The sequence below is a fragment of the Ictidomys tridecemlineatus genome, chromosome 11 (assembly GCF_052094955.1).
Source record: "Ictidomys tridecemlineatus isolate mIctTri1 chromosome 11, mIctTri1.hap1, whole genome shotgun sequence".
Classification (NCBI taxonomy): domain Eukaryota; kingdom Metazoa; phylum Chordata; class Mammalia; order Rodentia; family Sciuridae; genus Ictidomys; species Ictidomys tridecemlineatus.
This window is the reverse complement of record NC_135487.1, coordinates 13,982,734-14,001,738: the sequence shown is the minus strand read 5'-3', so window position 1 is coordinate 14,001,738 and position 19,005 is coordinate 13,982,734. Positions and strand designations below refer to the sequence as shown.

At 54.6% G+C, this 19,005-nt stretch overlaps 1 protein-coding gene across 2 annotated transcripts in view; it reads left to right on the top strand.

The window, feature by feature from the left end:
• Ece1 (endothelin converting enzyme 1) overlaps nucleotides 1–19,005 on the top strand; it is a 94,208-nt gene that overhangs the window by 71,180 nt on the left and 4,023 nt on the right. For both annotated transcript variants that reach the window (XM_078025523.1, XM_078025522.1), the window contains exons 9-16: nucleotides 4,771–4,913; nucleotides 6,340–6,454; nucleotides 9,972–10,082; nucleotides 11,726–11,824; nucleotides 12,540–12,617; nucleotides 14,158–14,261; nucleotides 17,492–17,602; nucleotides 18,230–18,297. In XM_078025523.1, the coding sequence (XP_077881649.1) occupies nucleotides 4,771–4,913; nucleotides 6,340–6,454; nucleotides 9,972–10,082; nucleotides 11,726–11,824; nucleotides 12,540–12,617; nucleotides 14,158–14,261; nucleotides 17,492–17,602; nucleotides 18,230–18,297 (829 nt within the window). The remainder of the gene's footprint in view (nucleotides 1–4,770; nucleotides 4,914–6,339; nucleotides 6,455–9,971; nucleotides 10,083–11,725; nucleotides 11,825–12,539; nucleotides 12,618–14,157; nucleotides 14,262–17,491; nucleotides 17,603–18,229; nucleotides 18,298–19,005) is intronic.

Sequence of the window (19,005 nt, the reverse complement as noted above, 5' to 3'; positions counted from 1 at the left end):
AAGACCTGGGCTGAGGCAAGAAAGCCCAGCCTTCTGGTGGCACAGCTGCCCCTTGGGTCCCCGGGGAGGTTGGTGGCAGGGTGAGTGGTTCACGCGGGTTGTTATGGAGATCGGCAGCCTGTGTCGGGCACCATCTGGCACTGTTTTTCCGCTCTGAGGCCAGGAGGTGGAGGGAGGTGCAGTTCGCCCCCCAGCTGCAGGGGACCCGGCCTGAGCACTCGCCTCACAGCTCTGACGCGGTGCTCAGAGATTGGACATCAATCTGGTGTGGCCAGCAGGTTCTGCCCTGGCAGCCTCTCCCCATCTTCCGCTCTCTTGTTTCATGGAAGAAAGGAAAGGTCATAACTTCAGCAGGGGCTGAAGACCACACAGTGCCTGCCAGGGGCCTGGAGTCAGAGGGTCACACCTTGAGCCGTGTGGCCTTGGCAGATGAGGAGCCCACCCTGAGCCTTGGTTTCCTTCCAGGTAAAAAGGCCTTGCTCATCTGCTCACACCTGTTCTGTGTGGGAGCAAAGACAAATGAGACACGGCCCCTGTCTTCACCAGGGACAGTGGCTCTTAACTCTAAGTCATGGAGTCTTTTGAGAACAGCTCAAAAACTATGGACTGTCACCCAGGAAAAATGGGCATGTGTGCATGAAAAAAACACACAGGCTAACATTTAGAGAAGTCCTGGACGCCCCCAAAACCTGCCTGGCCTGCCCGTGGGTTATGAGGACATAACATGACGCAAAAGAGGAGATTTTGTTTTGTAAACTGGCATGCACCGTGGAAAAGTAGCATCCCAGAAGTCATTATCAGTAGTGCTGTGCTTTTGTGATCGGTGATATTTCTCAGGTCCCTATCACTAAATTAACTTGAATCATTCCACCCTGGGACAGAGTGTCTTCTTCTCTGGTAGCTGGAGATTTGTTTTCTTCTCCTACTCAGGATGAATCGAGGAGAGGGACTCCAGGCTTATGTGTGGTTCAAGGCTAGACCTGCTGGAACAGAATGGTGTTCCAGGCTAGCCCCAAGTGGAGTATGGATTCAGAGCCATGAGTCAGACCACCTTCTGCTGCTCTAGGGGTGGAGGGGGGCCTTCTCGTTCCTTTCTAGGACCTCCCGTCCCGCAGGCTGTTTGGGCCTCAGCCCCATCCTCTGCCATTTCTCCTGTAAAAATGAAGCCCGAAAGCACCCCCATCTTTCCCACTCCTCAGGCCTGAGTTGGTTGGTGCCCAGCGGTCCTCCTAGGCTGTGGGCGTGGGAAGCAGCTCTTGGGCCTGCCTCTAGGGGATTTGAGTCAGGGCAGAGTGTCCTAGTCCACTAAAACTGCTGCATTAGCCAGGCGCACCTGTAATCCCAGTGGCTCAGGAGGCTGAGGCAGGAGGATCGCGAGTTCCAAGGCAGCCTCAGCAAAAAGCAAGGCGCTAAGCAACTCAGTGAGACCCTGTCTCTAAAGAAAATACAAAATAGGGCTGGGGGTGTGGCTCAGTGGTCGAGCGCCCTGAGTTTAATTCCCCAGCACCAACCAACCAAACAAACAAAACTGCCACGTCCATGGAGATGGATCTCGGCACCTGCGTCTCAGGAGTTCACTGAAGCAAGACACTGAAATGTGGACGTCCTGCTGTCAGCACAAGCCTCTTTATCTCCGAGTCGTGAGAATTGCCCTGTCAGGACCCTGCTCTCCCGGAACGAGCAGGTTTGTGATGAGTAGAAGGGTTTTCCCCACCTGATGCCTCACCCTGCACCAGGATCCGCCACCTCAGTTCATGAAGCTCTCGAGAGCCCTGTAACTGATGACATTCGGTAAACTAACCCACTTTCCCAGGGTCTTTGCCGCCAGGCCATGCAGTCAGGTGACCCTGATCGTGGGACCCAGTTTGAAGGTCTCATCACACACCTCTGAATTCTGTGGCCACAGAAATGGAGAGATTGGCCTGAGGGTCTCCTGCCAGGGAGAGGGGAGGCTCCGGGCCACGGGGGAGGCCAGGCTGAGAGGCCTGCGGCAGTCAGCTCTGGGGGCAGGGTCGCTGACCCCATCTTAGGGAAAGGAGAGACAGTGCCCAGAGCTGGTTCCTGCTGGGGACTCTGATCTAGGCCTCCTCACGCCCAGCTCAATGTCACCAGCTCATGTCACCCAGCTCATGTCGCAGGGCTGTGCTGGCGCCTGCCGGCTCGGGGCCCACTGTGTGCCTCTCTTCCCAGCCTCATGGGGGTTTGCCATCGGTGTTGGTGGGAACATTCACCCAGGGATGACGCCAGTCAGCCCCCTACTGAGAACTGGTCGATGACTTGTACCAGCACAATACCGCCTTTGGGAGCTGCCCCCGCCCAGTCCCCAGCCTCATCTGTCCTTTGAGATGTTTGTTCCCCAATAGATAAGATGTCCACTTAAACCCAGGAGCAGGGGCTGGGGTTGTGGCTCAGTGGTAGAGCGCTTGCCTTGCACGTGTGAGGCACTGGGTTCAAGTCTCAGCACCACATACAAATAGAGGAAGGTATTATGTCCATCTACAACCCCCAAAAAATTAAAAAATAAAAAAAAATAAACCCAAGAACAATGGTCTTGAGGTGGAGCCCAGTGGTAAAGCCTGTGCTTACGTGCTTACTTAAGGCCCTGAGTTCAATCCCCAGCACCCCGCCAAATACACCCAGAGACGAGTGCCCTGAGTTTTATTTAACCCCCACAGTAAACCATATAACCTCAGGAAAGTCACCTTCCCTGATCAGCAAACTCAGCCTCTGTGAATTGGGGGTCTTGTGACTGACTGCCTGTCCCAGCAGGCGGGGGTGGATCTTAGGTGGCTTTATGGGTATGGTTTTCCTGTATGAAGGGAATGCATTTCTCACTTCCCGTATTTGTCTTACATTTTGCCCTTTCAAGAGAATAGAGAATGGAGTTTGAAATCTGCCAGGCCCAGGGCCACTTTTGGAAGGTCTTAAGCGATGATGGTAATTTCTGGATTTGCTGGCTAAGTCAGGTGCCCATCCAAGTGATTGACATGTAGAGGTGTCTTTGCTAAAAGACGAGATATGCAGCCCAAAGCCTCGTGTTCTGTAAAACTGCACACTAAAAATAACTGAGCGTCTGGGGAATACAGGGCCAGAGCAGACACATTGCGCAGCTCTGCTTGAGGAAGTGACACCAAGGGACACACGCCAGCATTGAAGCCCGAATCTCTATGTGTCTGCACTTAAGCCGGGCCGCTCGGGCCAGCGTCGGACTCACAGAGACAGGTGGGGGTGGGAAGTGGAAAGCACAGAGTTCAAGTCTTGCAAAAGTCATCTGCAGCTGGGTGAGCCACATCCCCAGCCCTTTTTATTTTTCATTTTGAGACAGGGTCCCGCTAGGTTGCTGAGGCTGGCCTTGATTTGAGATCCTCCTGTCCCAGCCTCCTGGGTTTCTGGGATTACAAATGTGCAGCATATTTTACCACAATTTATTTTTAAAATGTTGTAGGACTTCATAACAAAAATCTGCAACCTCAAGAGGGATAGCTCGCATGGCTGGAGGCTGCTGCTGCAGGAGATGCTGGCCATGATGTGGAGGTGTTGGGGGAGACACCTCTGAGCAGGGCACCTTGGGGTGCCAAAGGGAAAGTGAGATCTGTTGGGAGCTGACATTTATGAAAAGCCAAGTGTCTCTTTGGAAAGCCCTGGGTACAGGTTCTCATTTTAGGACCTTAAAACAGAGCTGCTGGGGCTGAGGTTGTGGTTCAGTGGTGGAGCGCTCTCCTAACGCGGGTGAGGCACTGGGTTCAATCTTCAGCACCACATAAAGATAAATAAATAAAAATAAAGGCATCATGTCCACCTAAAAAAAAATACTTAAAAAAAAAAAAAAACAGCTGCCGCTGGGCATGATGGTGCATACCTACTATAATCCCAGAGGCTTGGGAGGCTGAGGCAGGAGGATCAAGAGTTCAAGGCCAGCCTCAGCAACTTAGTGAGGCCCCAAGCAACTTAGCTGCCTCAAAATAAAAAGGGCTGGTAAAGTGGCCCTGAGTTCAGACCCCAATAATCCCCCAAAACAAACAAGCACAAAGAGCCGCGGGCCTGGTCTGTGCAGGGCTGAGCTGTAGGCTTCTCCCTTCTTGCTGCAGTCATCACCAACTTTGCTGTCCCAGCTCCCCCATCGGCAGCCTCACCTGTGGACCACAGTTTACCCCACAACACTGGCCCTCCTGAATGTTGGATCCTCTGCAGCAGACTGCTGCTGCTGACACCCTTGTTGAGCGGGACAGTGCTGGCTTCTGTGTGTGACCCTCCCAGTTACCAGATACACGGGACTCATTGTCATGATGATCCCTGTTTTTCACATGAGGTGCTGAGGCACAGATGGGCACATTAACTTATTAAAGGTTGCACAGCTCATAAGCAAGAAAGCTACACCAGGAAAGCTACCTAGCCCATCTCCTGATTCTTAATTGTTAGGGGTCTGAGGCTCCATGTCTTCCTCTGTAAATGGGGATAATTGTGGCCATTGCTTGGTCAGTTGGGCAGTGGCACATGCCGCATGGGAAGGGCATGGTGATGGTGGTGGCTGCTGTGCCTGCTGCTGCTGCAGCCTCTCATCCCACCCTGGTTCCGCTTCAGATGAGGTTTGCCTCTGGCTCCTGGGGACGCTGTCCACAGCAGCGCTCACCAGCCAGCCAGCCTCTGCCTGGAGCTCCATCTGCACCGTGGTCCCAGGGCAGAGGCACAATGACGCCTTCCGAGGGACACCCGAAGACGGGGCTGAGGAGGAGCCACCCTCCAGCCTCACGCTGTCCCCTTCCCTTGCAGACCTTGGCACCGGCCATCAACTGGCTGCCCTTCCTCAACGCCATCTTCCACCCCGTGGAGATCAACGCTTCGGAGCCCATCGTGGTCTATGACAAGGACTACCTGGAGCAGGTCTCCGCCCTCATCAATGCCACGGACAGATGGTGAGGCCGGCAGCCCTGCTGGGCAGGAGGGGCAGGGCGGCCAGACGCAGGGCGCCGCACCCTGGTGGGCTTCCCCGAGAGGCAGCAGAGGGTGCTGGTCCCCTGGGCAGCTTCAAATCCTGCTGCCCTCAGCCAGCTGTGTAGCTGTGGGCATGTCCCTTGTCCTTTGTCGGGATCATACTGTCACCCATAAGATGGGGATGCAGATAGCACCTACCAAGCAGGGGATTCGTGAGAGTCACACAAAGTGATTCATGTTTTAACACGTGCCTGGCATGGAACGGGGCGCTGCCAATACCACCCATAATTTTTTGGTTAATACTTACGGGTTTTTGTTTTTTTTTTAATTTCAAAGGCTTATAGAAATGTTGAAAAATACAGAAAATAGGAAAAATGTAAAATTATTCAAAATACTACTCTTGGTCATTTTGGGGGGTGTTTGTGTGTGTGCATATCAGGGAGAGAAGGTGTGAGGGAAGAGAGGTTTCCAATCCATAGTTCTTCTTTCTCCTTAATGTGACTAGATGGATAATCTACTTTTCCCTTGACTTTTCATTTTTATTTTAGTAGTAGGAGTACTGAGGATTGAACCCAGGGGCACTTAACCACTGAGCCATATCCCCAAACTTTTTGTATTTTATTTAGAGACAGGATCTCACTGAGTTGCTTAGGGCCTTGCTGTTGCTGAGGCTGGCTTTGAACTCACTGTCCTCCTGCCTTAGCCTCCCGAGCCACTGGGATTACAGACATGCACCACCGCTCCAAGCCTTGCCTTGCCTTTCATTATGAATATTTCCCAGTGCCATCCCAAACCCTCTGTGAGGATCATTTTTATAGTTGCATAGTATTCCATCAGCTGTACATGCAATATTTGCCACACCCTCCCCCGTAGTCAGACTTTCAGGGTGATTCCGGTTGAGGCTAGATGTTGAATATAGTGAACATCTTTGTACTAAGGTAACATCTTTGCAAACTTGACTCAGCATGGTCAGTTGGTCAGCCACAGATAGGTTCCCTGTGCCCTGTGGGTGGATCATGGGAATTGTCTTCATGAAACCCGGCTGGCCAGAGCTTCCTTTCCTGCCCCTGCTGCTCTAAGGCCTCTACTTCCTGTCTGGCCTTCAGCAGAGAATGGCAGCCTCCTCCCCACTGTAGCATACACCACCAGGCGAGTCTCTAGGCAGCGGCTTCACAGCTTCAGACACAAAGCAGCTAAGCAGCAGCATGTATTGAGCACTGCTGGTATGCAAGTGATTGCACCGGACACTGGGGGGTTCTAGGCGGAGCGCCAGGTGTTCCTCGGAGAGTTACATTCCATGTGCATGGAAGGCAGCCGCCAGCCGAGCCCCAGGTGGGCTAGGAAGGAGGCCGGGGTGAGGCTGTTCGGGAGCCCCGGGCATTCCTGAGCCAGCGTCCTCTTCCGCAGCCTGCTGAACAACTACATGATCTGGAACCTGGTGCGGAAAACGAGCTCCTTCCTCGACCAGCGCTTTCAGGACGCCGACGAGAAATTCATGGAAATCATGTACGGGACCAAGAAGGTGAGCTGCGACCGTGATTCCCGGATTCGTGCTGAGCACCTACTGTGTGCTCTGCCCCGGGACTGGTCAGACCACTGTACCCTCAGGGCTGTGGCACTTCCGAGGGTTGAGTCTAGGAGGAGAATGAAGAGGCCACTGAGGGTCCATCTGGGGTCATGGGAACACTGATGGGGACTTAGGCCCCCAGGGTGGGCGGAGGCTTCTGGAAGGAGGTGGTCATGCCAAGCCCAAGCACAAAGAGGAGTCTCAGCAACTCCGCTGGTTTGCAGAGAAGGTGGTTTCTGTTCTGTGCCTCCAGCTGCTTCCCCGTGGAGATGTCAGTGCTCTCCTATGTAACTGTGACTCTATAGGAGGGGACTTCTTCCCCAGAAGCATCCAACACGTCAAACACTGCTCACAAGGGTTCCCTGATTCTTATCCTCCCTGTTTGTGGTCAGGGGATCCCAGTCCAGACCCAGGTTCTCTCAGGGGCAGGAGTCCCAGGCCCCAGACCCAGTAGGCTCCACCCATCTTAGGTGCCCCCAAACCTTGGCGGCTCCTTTTGTAAGAGGCTTCCAGGCCTCCCTCCCTCCCTCCCTCCCTCCCACCCTCCCTCTCGCCCGGGAAGCTGATGCCAAGAATGAGGCCGCCCCCTCTCATTTACGCATCCAACAAACAGTTACTCCTGCACTGTCACCGTGGGCCAGGCCCCGAGCCCAGTGTGGGAGTACCGAGATGGGTGGGGTGGGTCTGTGCCCAGGAGCCCTGCCTGCCTGGGAGGTGCCAGGGCTGACCTGCCCTCACGTACCTAAGGCTCAGAGAATGGCTGGGAGTGCCCCGGCTGCAGAGCAGGGGAGGCTGGGCCGAGGATTGAATGGGAGGTTCTGCTTCTTACCACACAGCCTTGGGCGGGTCACTTAAATGGGGCAGGGACTCGGTCTTCCCGTCTGTGAAAAGGGGTGACGGATCCCCGGGCTCCGTTTCCTCAGGCCGTAAAGTCGGTTGCAAAGGCAGAAGCTTTTGCTGGTTGCTGGCCGCTGTCCTCGTGCTACCTGCCTACAATCCGCAGATCTTGGTGGGGAGGAGGGACCCCTCTCCGCTCCCTGCTGGCGCTCCTCGGGTTCAGTGAAGAGGCTGCACGTCGCACAGCCTCCTCAGGGGCCTGTTGGCCCCTCCTTTTCTGCCTGGAGGTGGCCCCCACGTCAGATGAACGCTGCCTGACCCTTTCTTGTTTCAAAGAGTTTACTCCTCATTCCAAAACCTTTGTCGTAGGCAAAGTCACTGGAGCCAGACTCTCTGGGCTCAAGCCCACCGCAGCACTTACTCCCTTTGGGCCAGTGACTTAACCTCTCTGTGCCTCGCTTCTCTCCCTTAGTCTCCCTGGAGCATTCTAGGCGTGCGGCCTGCACACCTGGGCTCTCAGGCGCTCGGTGCTGTCACGGCTGTTGACATCATTACTGCGCCTCTGTCTCCTGCTGGATGTTCTGGGCATTTCCACAGAGTCCTCAAGGGTAGGCCCGCCGTTGATTCAGCTCCAAATTCCCGAGACCTGGCACAGTCCCCGAGCAGGGGAGTCACTCAGGGGACAAATGGGTGTGTGTAAAGTGAATGGGCTTCTCCAGAGACGCCGGGCAGAAGACGAGAAGAATCTGCCCGTGATCCAGCCGTCAGAGCCTCTGCCCAGCCTCAAAGTTGGAGGCTCCCTAGCTGTGACCCACTATGTGCTCGGCCTCAGCATATCCAGGCCACGTCTGTGTCCAGCTGTGGGCTGCCCAGTGGCTGGCAGGGCGGCGGGCGGGAGGGAGAGGGGAGCAGAAAGCAGCCATTGAAACGGACACAGGTTGGGACAGCTAAGCAGAATCCAGGGCTACACTTAGACTAGAATGGCCTTCCCTTCCTTCTTGACTAGAAAAAGAATGTTTTAAGTCATAATTTACCTACAACAGAGTATTCAGTATACCTGGCCATGGAGGCACACTCTGGTCATTCCAGGGAGACCCTGTCTCAAAATAAAAATTTGAGACATAGACTAGTTTAGTGTGGTGTGAGGGTGGCCCTGGGTTCCATCCGTAGCACCCCATTAAGAAAGAAAGAAAGCAAGCCCGCCTAGCACATGTGAAGCCCTGGGTTCAGCCCCCAGCACTTAAAACAATATGCACACACACATGTGCATAGAGTGTGGGTGAGGGATACAGTTGGTTGGCTTGTGACAGTGAAGTCGAGCGTGTGACCACCAGCCCGGTCAGGACAGAGAAGGTTTCCGTGACCCAGTTACCCGGCATGCCCTCGGGCCCCTTCCTGCGTCTCCCCGAGGTGCTGCAGATGGGCAGCCGAGGCCCACGCTGCCTGCCTGGCCGCCTGGCTCAGTGAGTCTGTGGAATTCGTCATGTTGTGGCATCTCTGAGTAGCTGGTTCCTCCGTGCTGCCAAGTGGTATGTCGCTGTAGAAAAACACCACATTTTGTTTATCCATCTGTCTGCCGATGGGCACTTGGGTTGTTCGCAGTAGGGCTGGTGTGAAGCAGGCTGCCCCGAGCCGGTTGTCACGCCTGTTCCTCGGGGTTAAGAGGACCCTGCAGCCGGACCAGTTTCCATAAGCAGGGTCATCACACCTGGTCATTCACACTGTCCACGGAGGGATGGCCGGGCAGGGGGACAGCGAGTCTGAAACCCTCCCGGTGCTCTTTATCAGCCCATGCTCTGGGGAGCTGCAGCCCAAGGACCATTTCTGGTTCCTACTGAGGCGTCCTGTGGGCCAGCACTGCTTGTGGGTGAGACTGAGGAAGAACCTAAGCCCGGCGCAGGGACACACCTGTGATCCAAGCTGCTGGGGAGGCTGAGGCAGGAGGATCGCAAATTCAAGGCCAGTCCGGGCAATGAGCGTTGTGAAAACCCTTTCTCAAAATACAAGCAAAGAGCTGGGGTTGGGGTGGGCGTGCGGCTCAGTGGTGAGGCACTGCCTGGCATCCTTAGCACATTAAAAAAAAGCCGACATTGAAGTTTTGTGATGTCACTGTGGCCTTCTCTCTCTAGGAGGCTGTAAAGGGGCTGGGCCCCTGGCCTTCTGGGAAGGTTCCCGTTGCTCAGGTGGGCGGGCAGCTTCCCGAGGTTCTGCGCCTCCAAGATTCCTTGTGTCCTCCAGGAGGCAGGACCAGGTGGAGTTGGCGGGAGCCCCGGATGGAGGACCAGGCATGTCAGAGTTCCCATCCCTCTGGCACCCTACCCACTGTCACCTACTGGACCAATGACTTCCCTTACTGAATTTCTGCTTCCTGTCTGTCCAGTGGCCCATCCCTGCCCGCTAGGGGTGCTCAGTGGCAGACCTTCGTGAAGGGCCAAGCACAGAGGCTGGTACTCAGGAGACAGTAGGTGGTGGCCAAGAGGGGTGTCTGTGGCCTAAAGTAATTTCTTCGACCAGAAGAGGTCTGTCTCCCTGGAGTTCTGGGGGGAAGCACAGGCCCCCGATGGCGCCACCTCCCAGCCAGGCCTTGGGAGAAGGAGGACTGGGCCCAGTGACCCTCTGCACTCGTGTTTTCCAGACCTGCCTTCCTCGCTGGAAGTTTTGCGTGAGTGACACGGAAAACAACCTGGGCTTTGCCCTGGGCCCCATGTTTGTCAAAGCGACCTTCGCCGAGGACAGCAAGAACATAGTAAGTACCTCCCCTGTGGACAGAGTGGGCGTCGCATCTGCTGCCCCCGCCCCCAGCCTGACAGCCCACGCTCTGCTCTGCCCTGGGCCTTTCCTGCTCCAGGCCACAGGATCCTGGGGCCTAACTCAGAGGCCGTCTTCTCAGGCTGCAGGGCGTGACTTACTAAATGACTTCCTTGGTTGAGGGCCAGGCCAGTTGTTTGTGTTATTTAATTTGATCTTCCCAGTGACCCCATGAGGCTACCACAGCCATCTCCACCTCCTGGGGCTGTGAAGGACCCCACCAGGTAATGTTGACCTGGAAGTGACATTTTTCTTACTCTGAGGGTGACAGAATTATTCGGGCAGGTAGAGGACCATCATGGCTGAGTGCTGGGGAGACAGCCAGCCCCCAGCTCAGATTCTGGCTCCGTCACTTGGCTGGGCGACTTGAGCCGTGTTCTCCCCTCACCTGGGACATGAAAGTGGGGCTGTCCCGTCTGCAGAGGGGTGTTACATTGTTAAGGTGAGATTGCAATAAATCACCAAGTGGATCTTAAAGCAAGAGACAGGCCAAGGGCCAGGCTGCTAGTCCACACCCTTCCACCCCTCCCAGGGTTTGAGCACACCTTTCGTAGTCCAAAACCATATTAACGCATAAGTGGCTGTTGCTATGATTCAAAACCATAAATAAACATCATAAGATCTAAAATCATAAGCAGTAAAGAGGGTGGGCCAAAACGTCCCTAGTCGAGGACAAGTTAAAGAATGGCTACTAACATCTAGACAGTCCACCTCTGACAGGGTAGATTGTCCAAGAAAAATGGGAACTGAAGAGGGGACACTTTTACGTTGTATAAGAATTGCCATCTGTGTCGCCTAACGTGCTGTGCTAGGCAACCGCTCGCTGATGGGTGCAGAGGCGGAGCTTTTCCATAGGAGAAGCGTTTCTTACATGATGCAGAGTCTCAGGGCAAAATGGAGTCTGTGTGGTCATTGCCCACACAGCCTGGCCATAACAAAATAAGATGCGACACGTAAAGAACCCCTGGCCCAAAATACGCTACAGTCAGTGGCAGCGATTGTTTATCACATCTGCTGAGGCAGAATCTGAGTCCAGGTCTGTCTGGGCCCAGCCCCACGGCTCTTGCCTTCCCCTTCCCCAGAATCCTTCCATCTTCTATCTTTGGCCCCCGGGGCTGCCCGTGCATCGTCACCCCCAACAGCTGCCATTTGCGCCCCGGGTGTGGCCTTTCTGAGTGCTCCTCAGATCAGGTTCTCTGGGTGTTAAAGCTCTATTCCATCAAAAAGGACCCCATCAGCCTGGGGGAGGCCGTGTCTTCTGGAAAGCTCCAAAAGAGCACTCCGCCATGCTAAAGGCTCCGAAAATTCCTGCTGCGGACCTTTCTGCTTCCCCAAGGCACATCCAAGCTCATTCGACCACAGAGACCAGTGCGCGGAAGGCCCGTCTCGTCCCGCGGGATGTCCACGTTAGGAGCGTGGTCTGGAAGCACAGCCGTGGCCCCCCTCTCAGCCCGCTCTGCAGAACCCGAGGCCTTGAGCCCACCTCAGTTTGGCCTCGGGTCCAGTGTCATCCTGCCTGGGGCACTGGCTGCCTCCAGGGGGCCAGTGCCCAGAGCTGAGGGTGCACCCCTGTCTCCTCAGGCCAGCGAGATAATCCTGGAGATCAAGAAGGCCTTTGAGGAGAGCCTGAGCACGCTGAAGTGGATGGACGAGGACACCCGCAAGTCAGCCAAGGAGAAGGTGAGGCCGCCCGGGAGCTCGGGCACCCAGGCTTCCTGCACCGGGCCAGAGCAGCAGAGAGAGCAGGGCTAGGAGAGGCCAGCCTGTCCCCTGGGCACGCATGGATGCTGTCCTGCCTCGTGACCAGTCTAGCAGGCTGGGGGGACAGCCTGAAGCCCAGTGTCACACATCTCTTGGCTGAAGGTGGACAGGCAGGAGAGCACGCGCAAGAGAGGTGGACCAAGCCACTGGGGTGCCCGCTCCCTCCACAGCTCCCAGTCCCCCAGCGGTGGGGGACGGAGCCTCAGAACCTCATCACCTGCCAAAGGTTCCAACCCTTGAACTTTGGGGACACATTTGGACCATAGCAGCTTCCCTTGGGGAAGCAACATTTAATCAGAAACCCAAAAGATTAACTGGGGGCTGGGGGGGTGGCTGAGCGGTAGAGCGCCCGCCTCACCTGTGTGAGCCACTGGGTTCGATCCTCAGCACCACATAAAAGTAAAAAAAGAAAAAAAAAGATATCGTGTCAATATCCCTGTAACTAAAAAGTAAATATTAAATAAAAAAAAGAAGTTCGGCAAGGGGGGAATGTTTCCAAAAAGAGATGTGAAAGCCCTAAGTGGGGAGGAGCCTGGTCCCCCGCCCCTTGACCTGACCCTGAGCCCAGAGCCCACAGAGCTGGGGCCAGCTGGCCAGCATCGCGGGTGCTCAGTTCTGTGTCCCTCCCATCCAGGCGGACGCCATCTACAACATGATAGGCTACCCCAACTTCATTATGGACCCCAAGGAACTGGACAAAGTGTTCAACGACGTGAGTGGCTTACGCCCTGCCATCCCAAGTGCCCACTTGGGGAGGGGCCAAGGTGGGCGGGAGGCCCGGGGCTTCTGGAGGCAGGGAGGCTGACCTGGCATCATGACAGCCACCAGGGGATTAGCTCAGCGGGAGAGCGCTGGCCTCGCATCCTGACTCCAACTGGGTTCAACCCAAGCACTACATGAAACGGGGGGCAGGGGGGCTGGGGTTGGCTCAGTGGCAGAGTGCTTGCCTCACACACGTGAGGCCCTGGGTTCGATCCTCAGAACCACATTAAATAAATAAATAAATAAAGATATTGTGTCCATCTACAACTAAAAAATTAAAAAAAAAAAAAAAAGACTTGGGGAAGCAGATTCTAAAAGGTGCAGCACCACCTGACCGTGAGCCCAGAGCCCACAGGGCTGGGGTCAGCTGGCCAGCATCGCGGCCCTAAAACACCACGGGGTGGGTAGAAAGTGAAGCCCCTCACACCCCCGCTCCTGGCCAACCTATCTTCAGGGTCGTACCCCGACCTCCTCAGAGAAAACTTGGACCTCAAGTTTTGACCTTGAGATGGCGATGGGAACGAGGAGGCAGCCATCCCAAATGCACGGTGACGCTCCACTGAGGCGGAGGGGGATTGCTGCCTCCCTGCTGCCAGAACCTTCGGCACATCACCCCTTTAAGTGGGTTGTGATTTTGCCCCAAATGATAGTTTCCTACCTTCTCATGAGTGAAATTTCTGAAATTCAGGCATTTTTGAATTTATAATAACCTCTCATCATGGTTCTATTTAAAACCTAAGACTATTAAAATTACTTCTGAGAATAGGAGACTCATTCCACAGCCATGTTTCTTGAGAATGATTTCAGACACCCCAGGGCCATCATGGTGCGAGACCCAGAGTCTCCTGGAGATAGCTCACAGGACAGGGGCCTGCCCCTGAGGGCCCAGTGTTTTATCGCAGCCCTTGGGTACGCCGTAAAGATCTGGAGTGGACCTGGGGGAGGGCTTTGCACCTGTCAGGAGCTGAGAGGCTGGGCCCAGGGGTGGGGGTGTCACCTGTCCCCTGACATTTCAGAGCTAGATTCCAGCGTGGTTCATTAAATCTGTGCTGTCCAATTTGTTAGCTACCAGCCATGGGGGGCTATTTAATTAATCAAAACTTAAGTTAATTAAAATTTAAATACACTAGCACATTTGAGATGCTCCGTAGCCACCTGTCACCAGAGTCTACCATATTGGCCAGGGTGGGTATAGAACACACGGAGAACACACCCATCGTCACAGTTCTGCAGGACAGTGATGGAGATACTTCCTGCCCAAGGGAACCACTGCGGGGGCATCCTGCAGCACTGTGACACTGTCAGGCGCCTGAAGGAGACAGTTGTGGCTGGGCCCAGCAGGTTAGAGGCCTCCGGAGGGGCCGAGCCTGCAGCTCCAAGCCCACACTCTGGCCCTGGGCCTGCCGACCCATCCCTTCACCTCGAGGGGTCTGAGTTTCTGAGTTCCCTCCGGGCGTGCTCCCATCCTGTGTCTCTGCTTCTTTCTTCAGTACACGGCAGTTCCAGACCTCTACTTCGAGAACGCCATGCGATTTTTCAACTTCTCATGGAGGGTCACCGCTGACCAGCTCAGGAAAGCCCCCAACAGAGACCAGTGAGTCCCCCAGGCCCGGCCAGGAAGGCCTTGGTTCCCCACCATGGGGGGATGCACCCCGCTGAGCTTGCCTTCCCCACCCACTGTCAGGTGCCAGGTGTGACTGCCACAGAGGCCCTCTTTTCAAATTAAGAAACCAAAAGCCGCTGGGTGCGGTGGCACATGTCTGTAATCCCAGCAGCTCAAGAGGCTGAGGCAAGGGGATCGCAAGTTCAAAGCTAGCCTCAGCAACGGCGAGGCGCTAAGCAACTCAGTGAGACCCCGTCTCTAAATAAAATACAAAAGAGGACTGGGGGTGTGGCCCAGTGGTCGAGTGCCCCTGAGTTCAATCCCCAGAACCCTCTGCAAAAAAAGCCAGAGTAGAGCCCATCCTGGCCCCAGTCTGTGTGCCGCAGTGCCCAGCCTGTTGGCAGAGTGAACCTGGCCTCTAAGGCCGAGGGGGCCTGGCACCACATCCAGCTTCATGGCCTCCGCATTCAGAGCCTTCATTTCATTATCTTCGAAGTAGAAGGGAAGGGAACTGGTTCTGGGGTCACTGAAGCAAGCCAGTGTGGGAACTGGGGAGAGCCAGGCCCTGAGAGGAGGCCCTCCGCATGGGTGAGTGTCCCATAACTCCTCACAAACAGGAGCGGTGGTTTCCCCCACTGTCCCACTGAGGGCTGGGGAAGGTTCTAGATGGGCGCTGATAACCAAGCACATGAACACACTGCAAATCCCACTGTGCATCCGTGGTCCCTGGAGAGCAGTTTCAAAAATAGTCTCCTAGGATGAGGGTGTAGCTCAGTGGTAGAGTACAGCCTAGTACTTGAGACCCTGGGTTCCCTCCCCAGCACTGCCAGAAATGTGGGTGTGGGTGTGGGGGTTGCCTCCTGACGTTTTTTTTTTGTTGTTGTTGTGGTGGTGGTGGTGGTGGTGTTTGGTTGTGGGGGCTTTTGCAGCGGAGGGGTAGGGAGTTCCTGGGGATTGAACCCAGGAGTGCTTTATCACTGGGCTAAATTCCCAGCCCTTTTTTATTTTTTATCTTGAGACAGGGTTTGACTAAGTTGCTGAGAGCCTCACTAGGATGCTGAAGCTGGCCTTGAACATGTGATCCTCCTGCCTCTACCTCCCAAATTGCTGGGATTACAGTTGGGCACCACTGCACCTGGCCATAGCCTAACTTCTACCCCAGATCTTAAGTCAGAATAATCTGGAGAAAGACCCTTCTTTTTAAAATGGTCTCCCCAGGAAAGTTAGCTGTAGTCAGCCCGGTACTAGTCCCTCCACTCCTGAAACAGGATAAATCTTACCAAAAGTCAGAACGAGTCCTCTTTGCCTCTGGCGCCCTCTTGTGGGCAATGGAGGTTCAAACATCCTTTTCCTCCAAGTTTTCCATTGTCAACCAGGGTCCCCCTAACAAACAAGAAGGTAGGTGGGCCTTCACCTTCAGAATATGGCACAGACACTACTGCCAATTTACCTGGCTTTTTAAATTTTAGATTAAAAGTTTTCACTTAAACTTGTCTTCTAGCCAGACCCAGGGCTGCAACCCAAGCTACGCAGGTGGCTGAGGCAGAAGGAGCCAAAGTTCAAGGCCAGCCTAGGCAATTTAGCAAAGTAAAAAATAAGGGCAAGGGATGAAGCCCAGTGATAGAGCACCCCTGGGTTCAGTCCCCAAGGAAGGAAAGATTAATGCAGTGTGGAAATTCTGAACCAGTCGTGGTGGTGCACACCTGTAATCCCAGTGGCTCAGGAGGCATGGGCAGAAGTTCAAAGCCAGCCTCAGCAAAAATGAGGTACTAAGCAACTCAGTGAGACCCTGTCTCTAAATACAATACAATATAGAGCTGGGCTGGGGCTCAGTGGTCATGTGCCCCTGGGTTCAATCCCCATTAGCCTCCTTGCCCCCGCCCCAAAAATACAATATGAAAAATCTGAAAACTTATTCATGAACTTTTCATACCCTGTACACTAAAATCATTAATCTGTCTTGCACTTTTTGGATTTTTTACATAATCATGGCCTCATGCATTGGTCCTTTGGACAATAGCGTTTTGCCAGGCATGGTAGCACACGCCTGCAATCACAGCAGCTGAGGAGGCTGAGTCAGGGGGATCATGAGTTCAAAGCCAGCCTCAGCAACTTAGCAAGGCCCTAATCAACTCAGCAAGACCCTGTCTCTAAATACTATATAAAAAAAGGGGGCTAGGGATGTGGCTTAGTGGTTACGCACCCCTGGGTTCAGTCCCCAGTACGAAAAAAGAAAAAAAAAACAGAAAAGAAAAAAAATCGTGGTTCCACTAAGATTTACAGATTTTCCACTCTCATGTACTGCAGCCAAAAAAAAAAAAAAAATCCACATTAGTTACCATCATAGTTGACCTCCTGAGAAAAGTCTTAAAGTACTGGGAGGCTATCAAATTCATGATGGTCAATACAAGTTTTCCAAAATTTTAATTTTTCTTTGAAACTTTAGTTTTTTTGAAACCTCAGATTTTTATCATTGGTAATAAATGACAAAATGTGAATTATTTCCCCTGAGGTGCTAAGCTTCCCTTTTCATTTTCAAGAACATGTCCACCTAGTTGCCCAAGTCCAAAATTCCATGGCTGGTCGGTCCTCCGAAGAGGATGAGAGAGGCCTGAAGCACCATGTGGGTATTCCCCATTGGTCACACGGGATATTAAAGACTGGTCCTCGGGGGCCGAGATTTAATGGAATTAATAATTAGGCTACTTTTTCCTGGGTGTTGTCAACGAAAATGACTGGCTGGTTTGTTTTGGTTGGAGCACCTTCTGGGGAAGGAGAGGTGGCCGCTAGGACTTGCCTGGCTCCCTGCCCAGGCGGCAGCAGTGTCATCCACGGTTGCTTTTGTCCCATGATGCACATCTCAACACGTGGCAGAGGCAGAGTGTCTCAATGTTATAATGAAGATAGTTTTGACATCATAAACCAGAGGATCTTGGGGACTGTCCACAGACCACACCTTAGAACAGTTTCTAGACACATTTCAAGCCTCAAAAATAACCTCAGTTCAATATCTGATGGACTCTTGCTGTCTGTGAGCGCCTCCGTGTGGCACCCTCTGAGGTGACATCTCTGATTTATAGACATTCAGGTGTTTTCTAGTTTCCCCCTCAGAAACAGTGCTGCCCGATGTCCTGGTGCTGACTTGGGCCCGGGGTCAAGGAGAACCCACTGGAGTTCCACTCCGCCCACCGCCTGGGCTCTCTCGAACCTGTTGCTTGCAGGTGGAGCATGACCCCGCCCATGGTGAACGCGTACTACTCGCCCACCAAGAACGAGATCGTGTTTCCCGCTGGGATCCTGCAGGCGCCCTTCTACACCCGCTCCTCGCCCAAGTAGGCCATCTCTGGTGCTGGTGCCCCGATGGGTCCCCCGCCCCTCAGCCAGCCCTGTGTCTGCAGCTGACCCTGACAGCCATCTCACTGAGCCATCTGCGCCCCGGTGGCCAGGTGGCCTAGGATTGCAGCGTCGTGGGTGCAGAGCGCAGCAGCCCCCGTCCCCTGCCTTCCCTCCAGGGGTCTCTGGGGCCGAAAGCTCCTGCAACCGGGGAACGTGGCACAGTTGTGCAGTCAAGAGCCCCATGTGGGAAATACTGCTGTGACGGTGGCTTAGAGCAGTCACAGCCAGGGAGTTGGCGGGTGAGGGCGCTGTCCTAGAAGCTGGACTCCTGGGATGACCGTGTGGAGCTTGGGAAGAGGTGCTGGCCCATTCCCAGGCTCCGTTTGCTTTAAAGCTTAACTGCTATTCTGTGGGAGGGGACAGTGATCCTCTAGAGTGTCCAGCACGTGCATGTCACCCACAGGGCACAGCTGGCTCCCTTAGACTGCCCAGCCTCCCACTGTCTCCAGGGCTGTGTCCCACAGAGCCCCGAGAGACTCTGCTACATCTCAGGCCCAACAAGTGAGGGCCACATGGCAGGGCAGGAGCCAGAGGCCTTGCTCTCACTTTGCGTCTCCCTCCAGGGCCTTAAACTTTGGTGGCATTGGTGTCGTCGTGGGCCATGAGCTGACTCACGCTTTTGATGATCAAGGTACAGGTTCCTTGGGGTCCCTCCAGACAGAGCCCATCAGCTTCTTAGCCCCGCTGCCTCTGCTCCCTGGGACTTAGCTTTGGAGAGAAGGACCAGAGTCTAAACCCTGGCTCGGCCGCTTGCCAAATGCTCTCACCTCGGCAAGTTACGTCATTCTCCAAGCCTCCGCATCCTTATCTGCAAAATGGGTGCAACAGGTCCAGGTGGGGATGGGGAGGATCCTGTGAAGGCTATAGAGAGCGCCTTCTGCAGGGTGTTGGGTGCTCGGTGCTCAGTGGGAGTCAGGAGTCAGAGACGTGGAAGTCACACCCTCCTCAGCAGCTAATGTCGAGGGTCTTCCTCACTGCCCCCTGCTCAGGGACAAGAAGGAAGTGGCAGAGACCCTGGAGACCAGGCCTGTCATGTGCTCCTGATTCTGCCAACTCCACTGGCCCCTTGCTGGCCTCCCTTCCTTGGGATCCAAGGCCCTTGGCCAGTGGAGATCCACCCCGCGCCTCGAGCCTTTGCACAGCAGCTCGGCCGCCTGCCAGGCCACTTTCCCCCACCCTCTCCCACTCGGTCTGGCCCGTCCTCTGGCCCTCTGATGGGCATCCTGTCCCTGTGCAGGCTGGAGGGTGGGGGTCAGACAGAGGAACCCACTTGTCACTGGGAGGGAAGAAGAGCGAAAGCAGGGACAGGTCCCATGGTGCCACTCCTGCGCTCCGACCA